We start from the raw sequence: 20,860 nt of genomic DNA, 5'->3' as shown, positions 1-20,860 counted from the left end.
TCAGTGTTTGCGCTTCAGACAGCGCTCTGCTTGTTAAGGATGAGTATAAGAGAAACTGTCTAACGCCTCAGCGGCGTCAAGCTGAGGTGTAGACAGAAGTTTACAGTCCATACTGTGTTCAACCATGTTTGTCCCTATAATAATAAAGATGATTTTCTCTTTAACATTTAAAGAGACAGTATCTCTGACCTATATGTTAATTTTTTTCTAACAAATGGTTAAATCTTATTTAGTTACCCTTCTACATGTGAAGCAGGTTATTTAAGGAAGTGTACATTAATTTTAATATCACACATGCAGTGCTCTGCAGTTCCTTGCAATTTTCATATGGAATTGCTGCACAAGACATTGCTTCCTTAATGTACATGGTGATGTCTATTAACATACTAATTGGATTGTTTCTGCACACAGAAATAAGAAATTACTTTTAAAAATTTAAAGAGTCAGTAACGTTTTTTGTGTGTGAATTTTTTATTAAAAAATTACTCTTTTTTTCTGAACCTTCTTCTTTTAAGGCGTTTGCTGTTTGGGAGTATGTTGTCAATGGTCACTTTATGCCACAAACCTATAGTGCACACAAAATGTTATGGCCTACATGCAGTGCCCTGCGCTTCCTCTCACACTCCGTCCGGAGTTACTCTGCATTTCATGCATTATGTTTTTCCCACGGGGAAGATTACATTACTAGAGGAATTATTTTCAATCGTTTAGGGCGCTGGATTCAGTAGTTGCTTTCTGAATGGTTCTTCCCTGTTAGAGGAAGATACTTTGGCATTATATGAGAGAAAATTCTCAGTTTCAGATGAATAATAACTTTATTTGATACTTTAGGAGGTTTTAGCTACCCTGGACGACTTCAACTATACCGGTGTAATCTATCCTAGTGCGTCCAGTAAGTTATAAGGAATGGAAAAGACCGCATTCCCTATACTTAGAGAGATGTTTCCCATAACCGACTCAGCTAAGGAGGCTGGGCAAACATTACCAGGGTGAGTGGAGTAGTTTCCAGCTTAGCTAAAGAGAACTACTATATCCTTAGAGGATAGTTGGATTTTTCAAGGGTCCTATGGACGAAAATTAGAAAAGTGTTGTACACCAGGGCTTACTATGGCATCACTAGTGCGACGGCATATTGGTTTGATGCGTTGTCTGATGCTATTAAGTCAGAAACTCCTCTGGATAAAATCCAGGATAGGATAAAGGCTTTCAAATTGGCTAATTCCTTCATTTCAAAATGGGAGCATAGGTTTCAGGTTTTTCTGTTAAAGCTCACAGAGCCTTTTGGTTAGAGCCTTGTTCTAGGGATGTATGCTCTAAGTCTACGTTTTTAACGATTCATTAAAAGGGGAAGACCTTGTGAGAACCAGGCTTAAAGGAAATAATCTCCTTTGAAATTTTAAATAATTAAAAAAAAAAAAAAAGAATCAAAATAGTCTGCTGTTGAATCAAAGACAGCATGAAGGACATGCCCCTGATCCGGGATCAGATCTTGTAGGGGGCAGACTTTCAGTCTTCGTTCAAGCTTGGGTTTGAGATGTTCAGAATTCCTGGGCAATAGAAAATAGTGTTCCAGGGTTTCAAATTGGACAGGTCTCTGCTTTCAAGATTCTCTGCAGATCTCAAAAGGAAAGGCGTTCTTACACTGCGTAAGAGACATCTCAGTACTGGGAATGATTGGTCCAGTTCCAGTACAGGTACTGGGTCTGGGATTTTTTATACCAATCGGTTTGTGTTTCCCAAAAAAAGAGGGAATTTTCAGATCACTTTTTAGATCTTAAGAGTCTAAACAGATTTTCTTAGTGTACCGTCCTTCAAGATGGCATCTATTCGTTCCATTCTTCCCTTGATCCAAGAGGGTCAATTTATGACAACTGTGGATTTTAAGGACACGTACCTTCATGCGCCATTCATAAGTTGGCCCTTATTTTCGGTCTTGCCTCAGCTCTCAGACTTTTCACGAAGGCTCTGGGAGCGATGTTGGCGGTGCTTCGGTTACGGGGCATTGCACTAGCGTCCTATCTGGACGACATTCTAGTCCAGGCACCATCTTTACAGCTAGCAAGATTTCACACGGATTTGGTGTTTTCCTTGTCCAATGCACAAGGGTAACTTTCTTTCGAACCATTATAGATTCCATATCAGTTAAGATTTTTCTGACGGAAGGTCAGGAAATCAGAGATTATCGATATTTGTTTATTCATTTAGTCCACTTCAGTGTCTCAGTGCATGGAGATAATCGGGCTGATGGTGGCAGCAATAGACATCTTTCCGTTTGCTCGGTTCCATTTCAGACCTCTGCAGCTAAGCATGCTCAGGCAATGGATCGGAGATTATACAGTTGTGTCTCCTCGAATACTACTGGAGCAGGAGACAAGGGATTCTCTTCAATGGTGGTAGTCTCTGGATTATCTCTCCCAGGGAACCTGCTTTCGCAGACCATCTTGGGTGTTTGTGTCAACAGACGCCAGCCTTCTAGGGTGGAGAGCAGTCTGGGGCTCCCTAAGGGCTCAGGGGGTTTGGACTCAGCCAGAGTCTTATCTCCCATAAACATTATGGAGCTGAGAACGATCTACCATGTTCTTCTGGCCTGACCTCAGTTAGCCTCAGTCTAGTTTCTCAGGTTCCAGTCGATCAAAAGGACATCAGTGGCTTATATCAATCATCAGGGAGGAACGAGTAGTTCCTTAGCGATGACAGAGGTATCCAAAATAATTCTGTGGGGGAAGGCCCATTCTTGCTACCTGTTGGCGAGCTATATCCCAGGGGGGAACATTTTCCATTTACTTCCTGATCCTGTGCAGCTGCTGCTGGTGTCTATCATATCTTGGTGCTACGCTACTAATGGGGCGAGATCCCCTATTCCTACCATCCTGCCTGTACACCTTCTTTGGTCTAAAACCTGGACCTGTGGATTCCCTGTACCCTGGAGTTGCCTGTTGGGACCTCGGTCAGCTAGCTGGACTGCTGTAAAAATCCAGCCTGCTTCTATAGGCATAACTGATTGCCTTCTCCAAAAGTGAGTACCCTGTGTATATCTCTTAGTGGTAACCCTTGAGATTCCTTATTGATCTGCACCATTGGCGCCTCTATCTGTTCTATCTTTACTACAGATCTATTTGAGACATTGATAGGTTGTATTTTATGCGTTTAAGCTTTCCAGAGTGCAGATTTCTAATGTCATGGCATACATTAGATTCAAACGTTTCGATGGCACTGCCTTTACTGCTGACTGGGTAAAAGGTTGATCTGGGTTTTAGGTCTGTGTGTGAGAATCTGTTCTCCACTGGTTGTCTTGGCTGCATTAGGTTTAATTCTATAGGTGATCTCGAAAAGTGTCTTTTTAATGTCAATCTTCTAACAAATTATTTTATGCTAATAAAGCTCTGGAATTTATCCATGCCTTTTGTAGGAGCAAAGTTCAGACCGTACGCTAGTACAGATTCTTCCTTCTCAGACAATATGGTAGAGCTAAGATTGAATATCCCTTTTGTTTTTTTCAAGGTGGTCATCTGGTTGCTACTTGACTCTTTGGGAGCTTGGTTCTGGGTAGTATTATGTCTTCCATTATTGCGTTGACACATATGAGGGAGCACCACAAGGCTACAGAGGGAATGCACACAGACAATATGAACAAAGACCAGTCAATGAGAACGATTATAACAATCACTCCTACTATGGAGCTGGGCCACACCACCCTAATTATGATGATAGACCACACAAGAACTTGTCATGTTTGCATCCGTTCATCGCCGTGTCGCCGCGGCTCCCGGAACTGCTCTGTGTGTCTGACGTCATGTTGCTTAGCAACATGACGCTTTCTCAACACACCCCTCTGATGACGGTTACGCTCCTGCCCTTTAAACAACGGCGGGAGATCTGAATCTGGGCCCGTTTGTTTGCTACCTTTGGATTGTGAGTACCGTATCTTTCTGATCTTTTGTGTACCGATTTTCTGCCTGCCTGACCAAGCCTCTTGCCTAATCCCTACTTGCTGATATTTGGACATAGACTTCTGCCTGCCTGACCTTGCCTGTAGCTTTTACCCTTTTGCTGATACTTGGATGCCGACTTCTGCTTGCCTGACCTTGCCTTTTGCCTATACCTTTTGCTGATATTTGGATGCCGACTTCTGCCTGCCTGACCTTGCTTTTGCCTTTACCTTTAAACCTTATCTTTGATAAACAAAACCTGCTTAAAGGGACATTCTACTTTTACAAGCTGCAAAAGAGAACTTTGCCTTTCTGTTTGTTATAAACCTGCTTAAAGGGACATTTTACTTTTACAAGCTGCACAAGAGAACTTTGCCTTTCTGTTTGTTATAAACCTGCTTAAAGGGACATTTTACTTTTACAAGCTGCAAAAGAGAACTTTGCCTTTCTGTTTGTTATACACCTGCTTAAAAGGGACATTTACTTTTACAAGCTGCAAAAGAGAACTTTACCTTTCTGTTTGTTATACACCTGCTTAAAAGGAACTTTTACTTTTACAAGCTGCAAAAGAGAACTTTTCCTTTGTTTTACAAGCCTGTTAAAGAGGACCTGTTTCAGAAGCTTCAAGTAAGAGCATTTCCTTTTTGTTCTTTTTACTACTTAAAGGGACGTTTTATCCTTTGTGGCTTTCCTGCATTCTGGAACAATATTCATTTTTGTTATCTTCTAATCTGCTTCCTGAGTGGGTCACGTCCTGGATATTTCTCAGTGTGCTAGCGTGTGCTTTTCAATTCACGCTAGCAGTTGGGTTACATCCCGGATTGATTCCAGAGCGGCTGACATTACAAACGGGCCACTAAAATGGACCCCACTGAATTATCTATGGCCGTGGCTCACCAGGGACAGCTCTTGGGTTCTCATGCCACTCACTTGCAGTCTCTGGACACTAAACTTGATCAAATTACTGCTCTATTACAAAATTTGGTTGCTACCGCACCTCCCAATCCAAATCCGATTGAGGCATTACCTCCTCCGATTCCTAACAATCAGTCTCAGGTACAACTAAGTCCCAGGATACCTCTTCCGGATAAATATGATGGGAATCCTGAAGAATGTAGAGGCTTTCTGAATCAATGCCGTCTTCATTTCCGAAATAGCCCTACTCTCTTTGCTACTGCCTCTTCTAGAATCACATTTCTTATTTCCTTAATGAAAGGAAAAGCCTTGGCTTGGGTATCACCTTTGCTAGAAAAGAATGATCCTATACTGTTGGATGTTGATACATTTTTATCTACATTCTCAAACGTATTCGATAAACCTGGAAGGTCATCCGCTGCTGAAGCTACTCTCCTGGATTTACGTCAAGGAAATCAACCAGTCTCTCAATATGCTATTGAGTTCCGCACCCTTGCCTCTGAAACCACTTGGAATCAGGGAGCACTCAGAGCCGCTTTCCGTAAAGGACTTTCTGAGCGTCTCAAGGATGAATTGGTGTATCGTGAACTTCCAGAGTCCTTAGAAGCCTTAATAAATCTCTGTATCTGTCTCGACGCCAGGTTTCGTGAACGCCAACAAGAAAAGGATAGAACACAGAGGACTTCAACTCGAACTCCTTTTCGTTTGGCTCCTCGTTTTTCTAATCCAGTCACTCCAGCCTCTCCTACTACTGATCAGGCTGAACCCATGGAAGTAGGAAGTATAAAATTAACTGAGACTGAACGCTTGAGAAGACGGACTCTTGGCTTATGTCTGTACTGTGGCCTTAAAGGGCATTTATTAAGGGATTGTCCTACTAGGCCAGTAAAAGCCAGGGCTTAACTCTAGTCCAGGGAACTGAGTTAAGCCAAAATAGTGGTCATTCCCTATACAAGAAACTCTTTGTTCCAGTAACTCTTCTAATTGGACATAAGAAGATCTATACCCAAGCTCTAATTGATTCTGGTGCTGGAGGTGTGTTCATTGACTCTACATTTGTTTCTACTCATTCTATACCCTTACTAAAGAAGGAGTATTCCATTTCAGTTTCTACGGTCAGTGGAGATCCTTTGGGTTCTGGATACATTCAGTTTTCTACTCAACCCTTACTCTTCACCGTAGGAATACTTCATTCCGAGACAATTTGTTTCGATGTCATTCCCACTCCACAATTTCCCATTATCTTGGGATTACCCTGGCTCCAGATTCACAATCCCATTTTTTCTTGGACTTTCGGTGAACTCACTTCCTGGGGATCTACATGCCAGACTAAATGTCTTCAAAAGATTACTAAGTTACCACTCACTATTGCTCTCACAGTTGAAACTCCGGAATCCTTACCTATGCATTACCATGACTTTGTGGATGTTTTCTCCAAAAAAGAAGCTGAACGTCTTCCTCCTCATCGCCCTTTTGATTGTCCCATTGATCTCCTTCCTGGGGCTGCCTATCCTCGTGGCAAGACATATCCACTTTCTAAACCAGAAAACATGGCTCTGGAAGAATATATAAAAGACAATCTGGCTAGAGGATTTATTCGACCCTCTTCTTCCCCCGTAGGGGCTGGTTTCTTTTTTGTGGGAAAAAAGGATGGCGGATTAAGACCCTGTATTGATTATCGTGGATTGAATCAGATTACCATCAAGAACAGTTATCCTCTGCCCCTTATTCCTGAACTTTTTACTTATCTTCAGGGAGCCACCATTTTCACCAAACTCGACCTACGTGGTGCATACAACTTGATCCGTATACGCGAAGGAGATGAGTGGAAGACTGCCTTTAACACTCGATTTGGGCATTATGAATATTTGGTCATGCCCTTCGGGCTATGCAATGCTCCGGCGGTTTTCCAGCATTTTGTAAACGAGATCTTTCGTGATTTTTTGAATATATTTGTTATCATATACCTGGACGACATCTTAATTTTTTCTCAGAACCTCCAAGATCATGTGCACCATGTCAAGAAAGTACTTCAACGTCTAAGAGAATTCCATCTGTTTGCTAAACTGGAGAAATGTTCCTTCCATCAAAAATCCATACCCTTTCTGGGTTATGTAATATCGGCATCTGGATTCGAAATGGACCCTACTAAACTTTCTGCCATATTGGATTGGCCTAGACCTGATTCTTTGAAGGCTTTACAACGTTTCCTAGGCTTCGCCAATTATTACAGAAAGTTCATCAAGAATTTTGCTACTATTACTTCTCCTCTTACTTCTCTCACTAGAAAAGGACAAAACTGTAAAGTATGGCCGTCTGAGGCTATAGAAGCTTTTGAATCTCTCAAAGAAGCTTTTTCCTCAGCTCCTATCCTTCGTCATCCAAATCCTGAGTTTCAATTTATTCTGGAGGTAGATGCTTCCTCTGTTGCTGCTGGAGCTGTTCTGTCTCAACGAATACCAGAGACTGGAAGGATTCATCCTGTTGCTTTTTTCTCTAAAAAATTCACTCCTTCCGAATTTAACTATGACGTAGGGAATAAAGAGCTGCTTGCCATCAAAATGGCATTGGATGAATGGAGACATTGGCTGGAAGGTACTTCTTTGCCATTTACTATACTTACTGATCATAAGAACCTTCTGTATCTCCAAACAGCCAAACGATTAAATTCCAGGCAAGCACGCTGGTCATTATTCTTCTCTCGGTTTCACTATAATTTGTCTTACATACCTGGTTCAAAAAATATTAAAGCAGACGCACTTTCCAGACAATTTCAAGATACCCCAGTTCCTGAGTCTGGTACCATTCTCCAACCTCATGAAGTCATTGCCCAGTTAACAACTTCTTGGTTACAAGAATTACAGTCCGCTCAAAAGCATCTTCCTTTGTCCTGTAAACCTCCCGATGGTTTACTCTTTGTTCCTGAACGCCTTCGTTCCAAGATTTTATTTTGGGCTCATGATAGTCCCCTTTCTGGACATCCTGGCATCAGTATTACCACTCGAAACCTCAAACAACATGTCTGGTGGCCTACACTCTCTCAAGATGTGAAGGATTACGTCTCAGTATGCACACAATGTGCCATGAACAAAACTCCACGCCAACTTCCTTCAGGATTACTCCAACCATTGCCTATACCTCACCAGCCTTGGACTCATGTATCCATGGACTTTATTACTGATCTTCCCTTGTCCACTGGGAACAATACTATCTGGGTGGTGGTCGACAGGTTCACTAAGACGGCTCATTTTGTACCCTTGCCAGGATTACCATCTGCCAAAAGACTCTCTGAACTTTTTATTCTACATATTGTAAGAATCCATGGATTTCCTCTAGATATTGTGTCAGATAGAGGGGTACAATTCGTTTCTCGATTTTGGAGGTCACTTTGTAAACATTTTGGTACTACTATATCTCTCTCTACTTCTCACCACCCACAATCGAATGGTCAGACTGAAAGAGTAAACCAGTGTCTTGAAACATATCTTAGACATTATGTGGATCATTATCACTCTAACTGGACTTCTTACCTTCCTTTGGCTGAACTGGCTCATAATGCCCGGTACAATTCCTCCCTTCAGACTTCTCCTTTTTATGCAGCTTACGGATATCAGCCTAGGACATTCCCTTTGCATACTTCCTCCACAGTGAATCCTGCTTCTGATCTTACAGCCCGAAGATTAACTCGACATTGGCAGAAGATACATCGTATTCTTTCTGTAACTTCTAGACGTTACAAGTTCTTTTCAGATCTTCGACGGAAGAAGGCTCCCAAATATCGCCCTGGTGATAAAGTTTGGATTTCCTCTCGATTTCTTCGCCTGAAACAACCTTCTAACAAATTGGGACCACGATATGTGGGTCCTTTCCGAATACTGGGTCAGGTGTGTTCCACTGCTTATCGGGTAGCTTTACCCAAGTCTCTCAAAGTCCATCCGGTATTCCATGTTTCTCTTTTAAAACCTGTGATGGTTAACAGGTATTCTAAGCCTTTTTCTAAACCTCCACCGTTATTGGTGCATGGACATCCTGAGTTTGAAATCAGCCATATTCTAGATTCCAAGTTGCGGGGCAAGAAATTGTATTATCTCATTCATTGGAAGGGTTATCCAGTCACGGAACGTTCTTGGGAACCTGCTCATCAAGTAAATGCTCCTGTTTTGGTCAAGACCTTCCACAAGACTCATCCTGATAGACCTGGTCCTGTCCCCCGGAGGGGTCCTTGAGGAGGGGGGTGCTGTCATGTTTGCATCCGTTCATCGCCGTGTCGCAGCGGCTCCCGGAACTGCTCTGTGTGTCTGACGTCATGTTGCTTAGCAACATGACGCTTTCTCAACACACCCCTCTGATGACGGTTACGCTCCTGCCCTTTAAACAACGGCGGGAGATCTGAATCTGGGCCCGTTTGTTTGCTACCTTTGGATTGTGAGTACCGTATCTTTCTGATCTTTTGTGTACCGATTTTCTGCCTGCCTGACCAAGCCTCTTGCCTAATCCCTACTTGCTGATATTTGGACATAGACTTCTGCCTGCCTGACCTTGCCTGTAGCTTTTACCCTTTTGCTGATACTTGGATGCCGACTTCTGCTTGCCTGACCTTGCCTTTTGCCTATACCTTTTGCTGATATTTGGATGCCGACTTCTGCCTGCCTGACCTTGCTTTTGCCTTTACCTTTAAACCTTATCTTTGATAAACAAAACCTGCTTAAAGGGACATTCTACTTTTACAAGCTGCAAAAGAGAACTTTGCCTTTCTGTTTGTTATAAACCTGCTTAAAGGGACATTTTACTTTTACAAGCTGCACAAGAGAACTTTGCCTTTCTGTTTGTTATAAACCTGCTTAAAGGGACATTTTACTTTTACAAGCTGCAAAAGAGAACTTTGCCTTTCTGTTTGTTATACACCTGCTTAAAAGGGACATTTACTTTTACAAGCTGCAAAAGAGAACTTTACCTTTCTGTTTGTTATACACCTGCTTAAAAGGAACTTTTACTTTTACAAGCTGCAAAAGAGAACTTTTCCTTTGTTTTACAAGCCTGTTAAAGAGGACCTGTTTCAGAAGCTTCAAGTAAGAGCATTTCCTTTTTGTTCTTTTTACTACTTAAAGGGACGTTTTATCCTTTGTGGCTTTCCTGCATTCTGGAACAATATTCATTTTTGTTATCTTCTAATCTGCTTCCTGAGTGGGTCACGTCCTGGATATTTCTCAGTGTGCTAGCGTGTGCTTTTCAATTCACGCAAGCAGTTGGGTTACATCCCGGATTGATTCCAGAGCGGCTGACAGAACTATTATAATAATAGATCGTATCAAAAGAATTCTCATCATCCCCAAAGCTATTATGGTCAGCCAAGATCATCCCCATTGAGAAATGCTTATGAAAGAAGGATTGGAACGTTTGAATCTAACGTATGCCATGACATTAGAAATCTGAGTTCTGGAAAGCTTAAACGCATAAAATACAACCTATCAAGGTCTCAAATAGACACCATAAGAAAACTTAAAAAAAACACAATCTGACGATTAAGCCAGCGGACAAAGGCAGTGGCATAGTCATTATGAATAGAAAGGACTATAACAGAGAATGTAGAAGAAGCCTGAGTGACGATAAGACCCGGTAGTTAGATACAAAAAGGAACTGGAAGATTTGATAATGAAGGCCAAAACACAGGGGATACTCAACGACAAAGAGTTCAACTAATTCAAGGTCACACATCTGATAACCACAGTCTTTTACCAACTTCCAAAAATCCATAAATCCCTAAATAATCCACCTGGTAGGCCCATTATATCGGGAATAGGATCTATATCCAGCAATCTCTCCGAATACGTGGACAAGAATCTCCAGAAGTATGTAACCAACCTTCCATCCTATCTGAGAGACTCCACTCAAGTTTTAACAACTCTGGATAAAAGAATCTGGGATGACAAGTACATAATAGTGACATGCGACGTCACATCGCTTTACACTAGCATCCCACATGAAGGAGGCATTGAGGCTGTTAACTTCTTCCTTAAAAAAGATCCACAGGTACCTGAAGAACAACGCACTTTTTAACTAGAAAGTATAAACTACATTTTAACCCACAACTACTTCTGTAATGACAATAAGTTTTATCAACAACTATATGGGACAGCAATGGGGACCAGGTTTGCGCCCAGCTACACCAACCTCTACATGGGCAAGTGGGAACAAATATTTTGGGACTCATACCCAGCTAGCGCTACTATCTTGAAACAACGTTTCTTAGAGAGAGGATATGCGTAAAAAATCCTGGAAGAAAAGATTGAGGAAATAAGGAAAGTTGACCACAGTGAGCTTATCAAATATAAAGACAAGCCGATAAGGAGGTTGGAGGAAGACACCATTGATGTACCAATGATAATAGAATACTGTGCAAACAAAGAGATTATAGAGAATATATTTAAGAAACATTGGCCACTCCTTAAAGAAGATGATATAATTGGGGGGGGGATTAACACCTCACCCAAGGTTCATATACAGGTAAACCAACAACTTGAAAAATATGTTGTCTCCAAGCATTCCGAGACATAGGATACAAAATCTAACCAATTGCCAAGGTAAATCAATAAAAGTTTTTTTCCCCTGCCCAAGCTGCAAGTCTTGTAAAAGTAGGTTAAAAACCAACCAATTTTCCTCACACCATAAGAGAGACCAGCATAAAATTTGGGAACTCATAAGGTGCCATGACAAAGGGTAGTATACCTGATTCAATGCACATGTGGCTTTCAATATGTGGGACAGACATCAAGAATCCTCAGAGATAGAATCAGGGAGCACATACTATGTATCGAGAAGAAAAACATTGATACCCCATTGTATAGACACTTCTCTACAAAACATGATGGCAATATTAAAGATTTTAAATTCTTTGGAATACAAAAGGTTAACAAGAATTGGAGAGGAGGTAATTATGAAAACAGATTACTCTTTAACAAATCAAAATGGATCTTCACACTTCACTGCCTGTACCCGAAAGGATTAAATAACTAAGAAGAATTCTCACACCTCCTGTATTTGAAAAAGCACTAAACCCACCCGTCATAAATTGACATTAGGATCACACACTGATCACATGTATTTTCATACTAGTCTTCATTCTGAGCCGAGGTGATTAGACGGAGAAGTGTACAGAGATATACACCTTTCGGACTGTCCACCATGCAGATACTGATATATACCACCCACTGTGAAGACACTTATTTGCTTGACTACCTTTTTTGACTATTCTCAGTATGTAATTTTCTCTAATTTTAGCAATTGTTATTGATTTTTATCCATTTTCATTCCTCGACTTTTATTTATTTTTATAATTTTTTTCCATTCTTATCCATAGAATACTATCTCACACACGAGTAATTTAACCCTCCCTCTCTTACACTAAGATACCCATATCCGTTGGAATACAATCAGTCCATATTTAATAATAGGACACAAGATAGGTAATGTAAAATACAGAGCCATCAGAAGCCCCCACCTACTCTTGTAGTATAAGGATAACTCTGTAACTATGACAACAAGTATTAAGATTTTAAAACAATAGATTTGTGTATCTCAGAATAGTAAACTCATGACTTTATCTGAATCATATTTACATTGTCGACCATGTTTAATATTCAGACAATCCCACATGATGCTTCCCACCTATGGCCTCTACTAATATCACATTCCACCAAATAAACTGTAGCCTAGCACTTATGACTATTTAATCGGTACATTTAGACCACGTAGGTTGATACGGATAGTTATATAAGACACCTGGCATTTGTTGAACCCTTCTATTATATTTGGCCAAATGTCTGTATGGAGTAAAAGGTTGCAATTCACATCATTGTACAAATTTATCACTGTATAAATGTCCTATACACTCTAGTTCATTTAGTCCTAATATATGTCAACATCCACTATACCGTCAGACCATTTTATGTGTTAAAACTACTCAATATTTTAGAACAATCTTATGCATTTTCATGTATTTTCATAGTTCACACTATTAATGACTATCCCTCATAATCCGCTATTGCTATATTCATAAACCTCATGCTTATACAAAATCCATATAAATGATAACTAACTAGTTATCAATTTTCACCTGTTTAAACAACTATGTAGACAAAGTGGGCACTCACACTCCAAACATAGAAACTCCAATTAGCCTTTACTAGTCTATACCTATAGCCCTCTATAATTTGTATATGACGTTCTTGTAAACATCTGGCAAACACCGATACCCAAAATGATATCACTGTTACATCCATGTTACTGTCCTAAACACAAAAGTTCGATTTTACATGTTCATTAATGGTAAAACATATACACCATATGTCTGTTTTTAACACCCAGTTCTATTCCAAATAGGCTCCTCAAAGACAACCTGTTTGAAGTAAAACGATCCTAAACATAACACAAGTCCGCCTCATAGTAAACATCTGGTATTATCGAAACCGGAAGTGACGTCGCACTAATACGGACATAGTAAACATGAACAAACATAAGATCGACCATCTTACTGATGTTATACATTTATTCCCTTTATAATCAGATCAAACATGGGACCACTAATAGCGCTTAGGATCTCTAACATTTTACACTTACAACTTTAGTTAAATAACTGCTTTTAACAAATACCCAGTAGGCATCAGCACAAACCAGAAGTGGGTGGTCCTAAATAATTTTGGCGCACAAACACAGTCTTAATTGAACCTAGCTCTTACCCTATATAAGCCACAAGTGAACACTCAGTAGTATAGTCTTGAGAAAGGCCTGTGAGAGGCCGAAACGCGTTGACATACCACTGGTAAGCCTATTTCCAATACCATAGTAAGGTGTTCAAAACTTTATCGCACCATCATATTTTTTTGTTTCCCACAGGTTTCAGGAATACTCCTTTGGAACTTCACTATTATGATACACCAGAAGTTTAGTTTCATTTCCACCTAAAGCACACACTCTTTTTATATCCATTGGGGTACCCTCCAAACAATTTGGGAACTAAAGATAAGCAATATATATATTGTATGTCAGCATCCATTTGTAACACATCTGTACATTGCCACGGAGTGTTTTATCCTTTGACTACCTCATTGTGAATACTATATTGTATTTTATTGTTTATATCTGTATCATGGATCCATGATGTCTTTTAACATTTGTTAGACACTGCGACTGATTTTAAAATTGATGTTATGAATAAATGTTAGTATTTTACCACATCCACTTCAGCCTTCTCATGTTGACGCTCTCTTCCCTCTTTCACATATCTGTTACTCACCAAGTCCACTAGGGAACCTTTGGAAGAGAGCTTAAGGTGTACCCATTAGCGCTTGGCCTACTAAACCATTATATATATATATATTTATTTAGAGTGCCAATGTCCAGTGGAATCATGTCCACTCAACATTTGATAAATCGAGCCCAATGTCTTTAAAGAGAGTTTAAAAGAAAACAGATTAGCGTAGTGTCGTAGTATCTTTGCCAGTTTGTTCTGTCAGTACCTCAGTTTATCTTTATCTGTACCAGTTTGTTCTGTCAGTACCTCAGTTTATCTGTGTCAGTTTGTTCTGTCAGTACCTCAGTTTATCTTTATCTGTGCCAGTTTGTTCTGTCAGTACCTCAGTTTATCTTTATCTGTGCCAGTTTGTTCTTTCAGTACCTCAGTTTATCTTTATCTGTACCAGTTTGTTCTGTCAGTACCTCAGTTTATCTGTGCCAGTTTGTTCTGTCAGTACCTCAGTTTATCTTTATCTGTGCCAGTTTGTTCTGTTAGTACCTCAGTTTATCTGTGCCAGTTTGTTCTGTCAGTACCTCAGTTTATCTTTATCTGTACCAGTTTGTTCTGTCAGTACCTCAGTTTATCTGTGCCAGTTTGTTCTGTCAGTACCTCAGTTTATCTTTATCTGTGCCAGTTTGTTCTGTTAGTACCTCAGTTTATCTGTGCCAGTTTGTTCTGTCAGTACCTCAGTTTATCTGTGCCAGTTTGTTCTGTCAGTACCTCAGTTTATCTTTATCTGTGCCAGTTTGTTCTGTCAGTACCTCAGTTTATCTTTATCTGTGCCAGTTTGTTCTGTCAGTACCTCAGTTTATCTGTGTCAGTTTGTTCTGTCAGTACCTCAGTTTATCTTTATCTGTGCCAGTTTGTTCTGTCAGTACCTCAGTTTATCTTTATCTGTGCCAGTTTGTTCTGTCAGTTCCTCAGTTTATCTGTGCCAGTTTGTTCTGTCAGTACCTCAGTTTATCTTTATCTGTGCCAGTTTGTTCTGTCAGTACCTCAGTTTATCTTTATCTGTGCCAGTTTGTTCTGTGAGTACCTCAGTTTATCTGTGCCAGTTTGTTCTGTCAGTACCTCAGTTTATCTGTGCCAGTTTGTTCTGTCAGTACCTCAGTTTATCTGTGCCAGTTTGTTCTGTCAGTACCTCAGTTTATCTGTGCCAGTTTGTTCTGTCAGTACCTCAGTTTATCTTTATCTGTGCCAGTTTGTTCTGTCAGTACCTCAGTTTATCTGTGCCAGTTTGTTCTGTCAGTACCTCAGTTTATCTGTGCCAGTTTGTTCTGTCAGTACCTCAGTTTATCTTTATCTGTGCCAGTTTGTTCTGTCAGTACCTCAGTTTATCTTTATCTGTGCCAGTTTGTTCTGTCAGTACCTCAGTTTATCTTTGCCAGTTTGTTCTGTCAGTACCTCAGTTTATCTGTGCCAGTTTGTTCTGTCAGTACCTCAGTTTATCTGTGCCAGTTTGTTCTGTCAGTACCTCAGTTTATCTGTGCCAGTTTGTTCTGTCAGTTCCTCAGTTTATCTTTATCTGTGCCAGTTTGTTCTGTAAGTACCTCAGTTTATCTTTATCTGTGCCAGTTTGTTCTGTCAGTTCCTCAGTTTATCTTTATCTGTGCCAGTTTGTTCTGTCAGTTCCTCAGTTTATCTTTATCTGTGCCAGTTTGTTCTGTCAGTTCCTCAGTTTATCTTTATCTGTGCCAGTTTGTTCTGTGAGTACCTCAGTTTATCTGTGCCAGTTTGTTCTGTCAGTTCCTCAGTTTATCTTGATCTGTGCCAGTTTGTTCTGTCAGTACCTCAGTTTATCTGTGCCAGTTTGTTCTGTCAGTACCTCAGTTTATCTTTATCTGTGCCAGTTTGTTCTGTCAGTATCTCAGTTTATCTTTATCTGTGCCAGTTTGTTCTGTCAGTACCTCAGTTTATCTGTGCCAGTTTGTTCTGTTAGTACCTCAGTTTATCTGTGCCAGTTTGTTCTGTCAGTACCTCAGTTTATCTGTGCCAGTTTGTTCTGTCAGTACCTCAGTTTATCTTTATCTGTGCCAGTTTGTTCTGTCAGTACCTCAGTTTATCTTTATCTGTGCCAGTTTGTTCTGTCAGTTCCTCAGTTTATCTGTGCCAGTTTGTTCTGTCAGTACCTCAGTTTATCTGTGCCAGTTTGTTCTGTCAGTACCTCAGTTTATCTTTATCTGTGCCAGTTTGTTCTGTCAGTACCTCAGTTTATCTTTGCCAGTTTGTTCTGTCAGTACCTCAGTTTATCTGTGCCAGTTTGTTCTGTCAGTACCTCAGTTTATCTGTGCCAGTTTGTTCTGTCAGTTCCTCAGTTTATCTTTATCTGTGCCAGTTTGTTCTGTAAGTACCTCAGTTTATCTTTATCTGTGCCAGTTTGTTCTGTCAGTTCCTCAGTTTATCTTTATCTGTGCCAGTTTGTTCTGTGAGTACCTCAGTTTATCTTTATCTGTGCCAGTTTGTTCTGTCAGTTCCTCAGTTTATCTGTGCCAGTTTGTTCTGTCAGTTCCTCAGTTTATCTTTATCTGTGCCAGTTTGTTCTGTCAGTACCTCAGTTTATCTGTGCCAGTTTGTTCTGTCAGTACCTCAGTTTATCTGTGCCAGTTTGTTCTGTCAGTACCTCAGTTTATCTTTATCTGTGCCAGTTTGTTCTGTCAGTACCTCAGTTTATCTTTATCTGTACCAGTTTGTTCTGTCAGTACCTCAGTTTATCTGTGCCAGTTTGTTCTGTCAGTACCTCAGTTTATCTTTATCTGTGCCAGTTTGTTCTGTTAGTACCTCAGTTTATCTGTGCCAGTTTGTTCTGTCAGTACCTCAGTTTATCTGTGCCAGTTTGTTCTGTCAGTACCTCAGTTTATCTTTATCTGTGCCAGTTTGTTCTGTCAGTACCTCAGTTTATCTTTATCTGTGCCAGTTTGTTCTGTCAGTACCTCAGTTTATCTGTGTCAGTTTGTTCTGTCAGTACCTCAGTTTATCTTTATCTGTGCCAGTTTGTTCTGTCAGTACCTCAGTTTATCTTTATCTGTGCCAGTTTGTTCTGTCAGTTCCTCAGTTTATCTGTGCCAGTTTGTTCTGTCAGTACCTCAGTTTATCTTTATCTGTGCCAGTTTGTTCTGTCAGTACCTCAGTTTATCTTTATCTGTGCCAGTTTGTTCTGTGAGTACCTCAGTTTATCTGTGCCAGTTTGTTCTGTCAGTACCTCAGTTTATCTGTGCCAGTTTGTTCTGTCAGTACCTCAGTTTATCTGTGCCAGTTTGTTCTGTCAGTACCTCAGTTTATCTGTGCCAGTTTGTTCTGTCAGTACCTCAGTTTATCTTTATCTGTGCCAGTTTGTTCTGTCAGTACCTCAGTTTATCTGTGCCAGTTTGTTCTGTCAGTACCTCAGTTTATCTGTGCCAGTTTGTTCTGTCAGTACCTCAGTTTATCTTTATCTGTGCCAGTTTGTTCTGTCAGTACCTCAGTTTATCTTTATCTGTGCCAGTTTGTTCTGTCAGTACCTCAGTTTATCTTTGCCAGTTTGTTCTGTCAGTACCTCAGTTTATCTGTGCCAGTTTGTTCTGTCAGTACCTCAGTTTATCTGTGCCAGTTTGTTCTGTCAGTACCTCAGTTTATCTGTGCCAGTTTGTTCTGTCAGTTCCTCAGTTTATCTTTATCTGTGCCAGTTTGTTCTGTAAGTACCTCAGTTTATCTTTATCTGTGCCAGTTTGTTCTGTCAGTTCCTCAGTTTATCTTTATCTGTGCCAGTTTGTTCTGTCAGTTCCTCAGTTTATCTTTATCTGTGCCAGTTTGTTCTGTCAGTTCCTCAGTTTATCTTTATCTGTGCCAGTTTGTTCTGTGAGTACCTCAGTTTATCTGTGCCAGTTTGTTCTGTCAGTTCCTCAGTTTATCTTGATCTGTGCCAGTTTGTTCTGTCAGTACCTCAGTTTATCTGTGCCAGTTTGTTCTGTCAGTACCTCAGTTTATCTTTATCTGTGCCAGTTTGTTCTGTCAGTATCTCAGTTTATCTTTATCTGTGCCAGTTTGTTCTGTCAGTACCTCAGTTTATCTGTGCCAGTTTGTTCTGTTAGTACCTCAGTTTATCTGTGCCAGTTTGTTCTGTCAGTACCTCAGTTTATCTGTGCCAGTTTGTTCTGTCAGTACCTCAGTTTATCTTTATCTGTGCCAGTTTGTTCTGTCAGTACCTCAGTTTATCTTTATCTGTGCCAGTTTGTTCTGTCAGTTCCTCAGTTTATCTGTGCCAGTTTGTTCTGTCAGTACCTCAGTTTATCTGTGCCAGTTTGTTCTGTCAGTACCTCAGTTTATCTTTATCTGTGCCAGTTTGTTCTGTCAGTACCTCAGTTTATCTTTGCCAGTTTGTTCTGTCAGTACCTCAGTTTATCTGTGCCAGTTTGTTCTGTCAGTACCTCAGTTTATCTGTGCCAGTTTGTTCTGTCAGTTCCTCAGTTTATCTTTATCTGTGCCAGTTTGTTCTGTAAGTACCTCAGTTTATCTTTATCTGTGCCAGTTTGTTCTGTCAGTTCCTCAGTTTATCTTTATCTGTGCCAGTTTGTTCTGTCAGTTCCTCAGTTTATCTTTATCTGTGCCAGTTTGTTCTGTGAGTACCTCAGTTTATCTTTATCTGTGCCAGTTTGTTCTGTCAGTTCCTCAGTTTATCTGTGCCAGTTTGTTCTGTCAGTTCCTCAGTTTATCTTTATCTGTGCCAGTTTGTTCTGTCAGTACCTCAGTTTATCTGTGCCAGTTTGTTCTGTCAGTACCTCAGTTTATCTGTGCCAGTTTGTTCTGTCAGTACCTCAGTTTATCTTTATCTGTGCCAGTTTGTTCTGTCAGTACCTCAGTTTATCTTTATCTGTGCCAGTTTGTTCTGTCAGTACCTCAGTTTATCTGTGCCAGTTTGTTCTGTCAGTACCTCAGTTTATCTGTGCCAGTTTGTTCTGTCAGTACCTCAGTTTATCTGTGCCAGTTTGTTCTGTCAGTACCTCAGTTTATCTGTGCCAGTTTGTTCTGTCAGTACCTCAGTTTATCTTTATCTGTGCCAGTTTGTTCTGTCAGTACCTCAGTTTATCTGTGCCAGTTTGTTCTGTCAGTACCTCAGTTTATCTTTATCTGTGCCAGTTTGTTCTGTCAGTACCTCAGTTTATCTGTGCCAGTTTGTTCTGTCAGTACCTCAGTTTATCTTTATCTGTGCCAGTTTGTTCTGTCAGTACCTCAGTTTATCTTTATCTGTGCCAGTTTGTTCTGTCAGTACCTCAGTGTCCCTTTCTGTGCCCGGTTTGCACTGCCAGTACCCAGCTTCCCTTGCACAGATCAATTTGCTGTATCTGAGTTCCCTCTCATTCGGTCTCATGCACGTTGGCACCTAATCTGAGAATAATGCTATTGTAGTCCTGCTTTCCTTTGATCACAGTGCCATCTTTTACACACAGTAAGTGAAATGTCTGTTTGTGTTTTAATGAACAGAATGTTATTAATCTGACGTCTCTCACTTCAGTTCCAGGAGCTGTCGGACACCTGACGTTCACTGAGATTCTCGATACATCTCTTAAGGTCACCTGGCAGGAACCTACAGAGAAAAATGGCATCATTACCGGTAAGCACATTGCCAGTTCGTCCTCACAAGGCAGAGCAACAAGATAAATGTGTATTAAAAGCCAGCTGGCCATGGGGGCTGTGATGCTGTTTTCTCTCTCGGATAATTGAAGTGCCAGTTTGAGATGTTTCACAAGGTTCATTGTGAATTACAGGCAGGTTGTGTTCAGTGATCAGTCAGAGCTGTGATTGGTGTTTTAGTACCGCTTCTTCCACACTCAGCTGAACCTGCCAGGGGATTAGTAAAAGGTGATAATTTTCCTAATGCTGGACCTGCCGCCCTCTACACAATTAACCATCTGGTGGCATTAATTAAGTCAGTGCCAGGTACAGGACATTTTTGTCAAATGCTTCTTGCTCAAGTCCTAAGATGAGGAAACCGTAGGGCATGATATAGCTGCTGATCTAAATGTGAGGGCAGGTACAAAAGCCTGTGTGTGCATGTATTTACACAGATACACCTGTATGTGCAGGCACCTATATATATACAGATATGGTCACAGTCACACCTGTATGTACAGGCACCTATATATATACAGATATGGTCACAGTCACACCTGTATGTGCAGGCACCTATATATACAGATACAGTCTCACACACACACCTGTATGTGCAGGCACCTATATATACAGATACAGTCTCACACACACACCTGTATGTGCAGGCACCTATATATACAGATACGGTCTCACACACACCTGTATGTGCAGGCACCTATATATATACAGATATGGTCACAGTCACACCTGTATGTACAGGCACCTATATATATACAGATATGGTCACAGTCACACCTGTATGTGCAGGCACCTATATATATACAGATACGGTCTCACACACACCTGTATGTGCAGGCACCTATATATATACAGATATGGTCACAGTCACACCTGTATGTGCAGGCACCTATATATATACAGATACGGTCTCACACACACCTGTATGTGCAGGCACCTATATATATACAGATATGGTCACAGTCACACCTGTATGTACAGGCACCTATATATATACAGATATGGTCACAGTCACACCTGTATGTGCAGGCACCTATATATATACAGATATTGTCACAGTCACACCTGTATGTACAGGCACCTATATATACAGATACAGTCTCACACACACCTGTATGTG

General features: G+C 40.6%; 1 protein-coding gene across 1 annotated transcript in view; it reads left to right on the top strand.

Moving 5' to 3' along the window:
• LOC128643975 (protein sidekick-1) overlaps window positions 1-20,860 on the top strand; it is a gene marked incomplete in the record, with an annotated part of 285,109 nt that overhangs the window by 68,466 nt on the left and 195,783 nt on the right. The window contains 1 exon segment of the mRNA XM_053696740.1: window positions 19,625-19,723. Coding sequence (XP_053552715.1) covers window positions 19,625-19,723 — 99 coding nt within the window.

This window comes from Bombina bombina, unplaced genomic scaffold (genome assembly GCF_027579735.1).
Source record: "Bombina bombina isolate aBomBom1 unplaced genomic scaffold, aBomBom1.pri scaffold_523, whole genome shotgun sequence".
Lineage (NCBI taxonomy): Eukaryota > Metazoa > Chordata > Amphibia > Anura > Bombinatoridae > Bombina > Bombina bombina.
The sequence above is the reverse complement of the archived record's forward strand: the minus strand, read 5'-3'. Positions and strand labels throughout refer to the sequence as shown.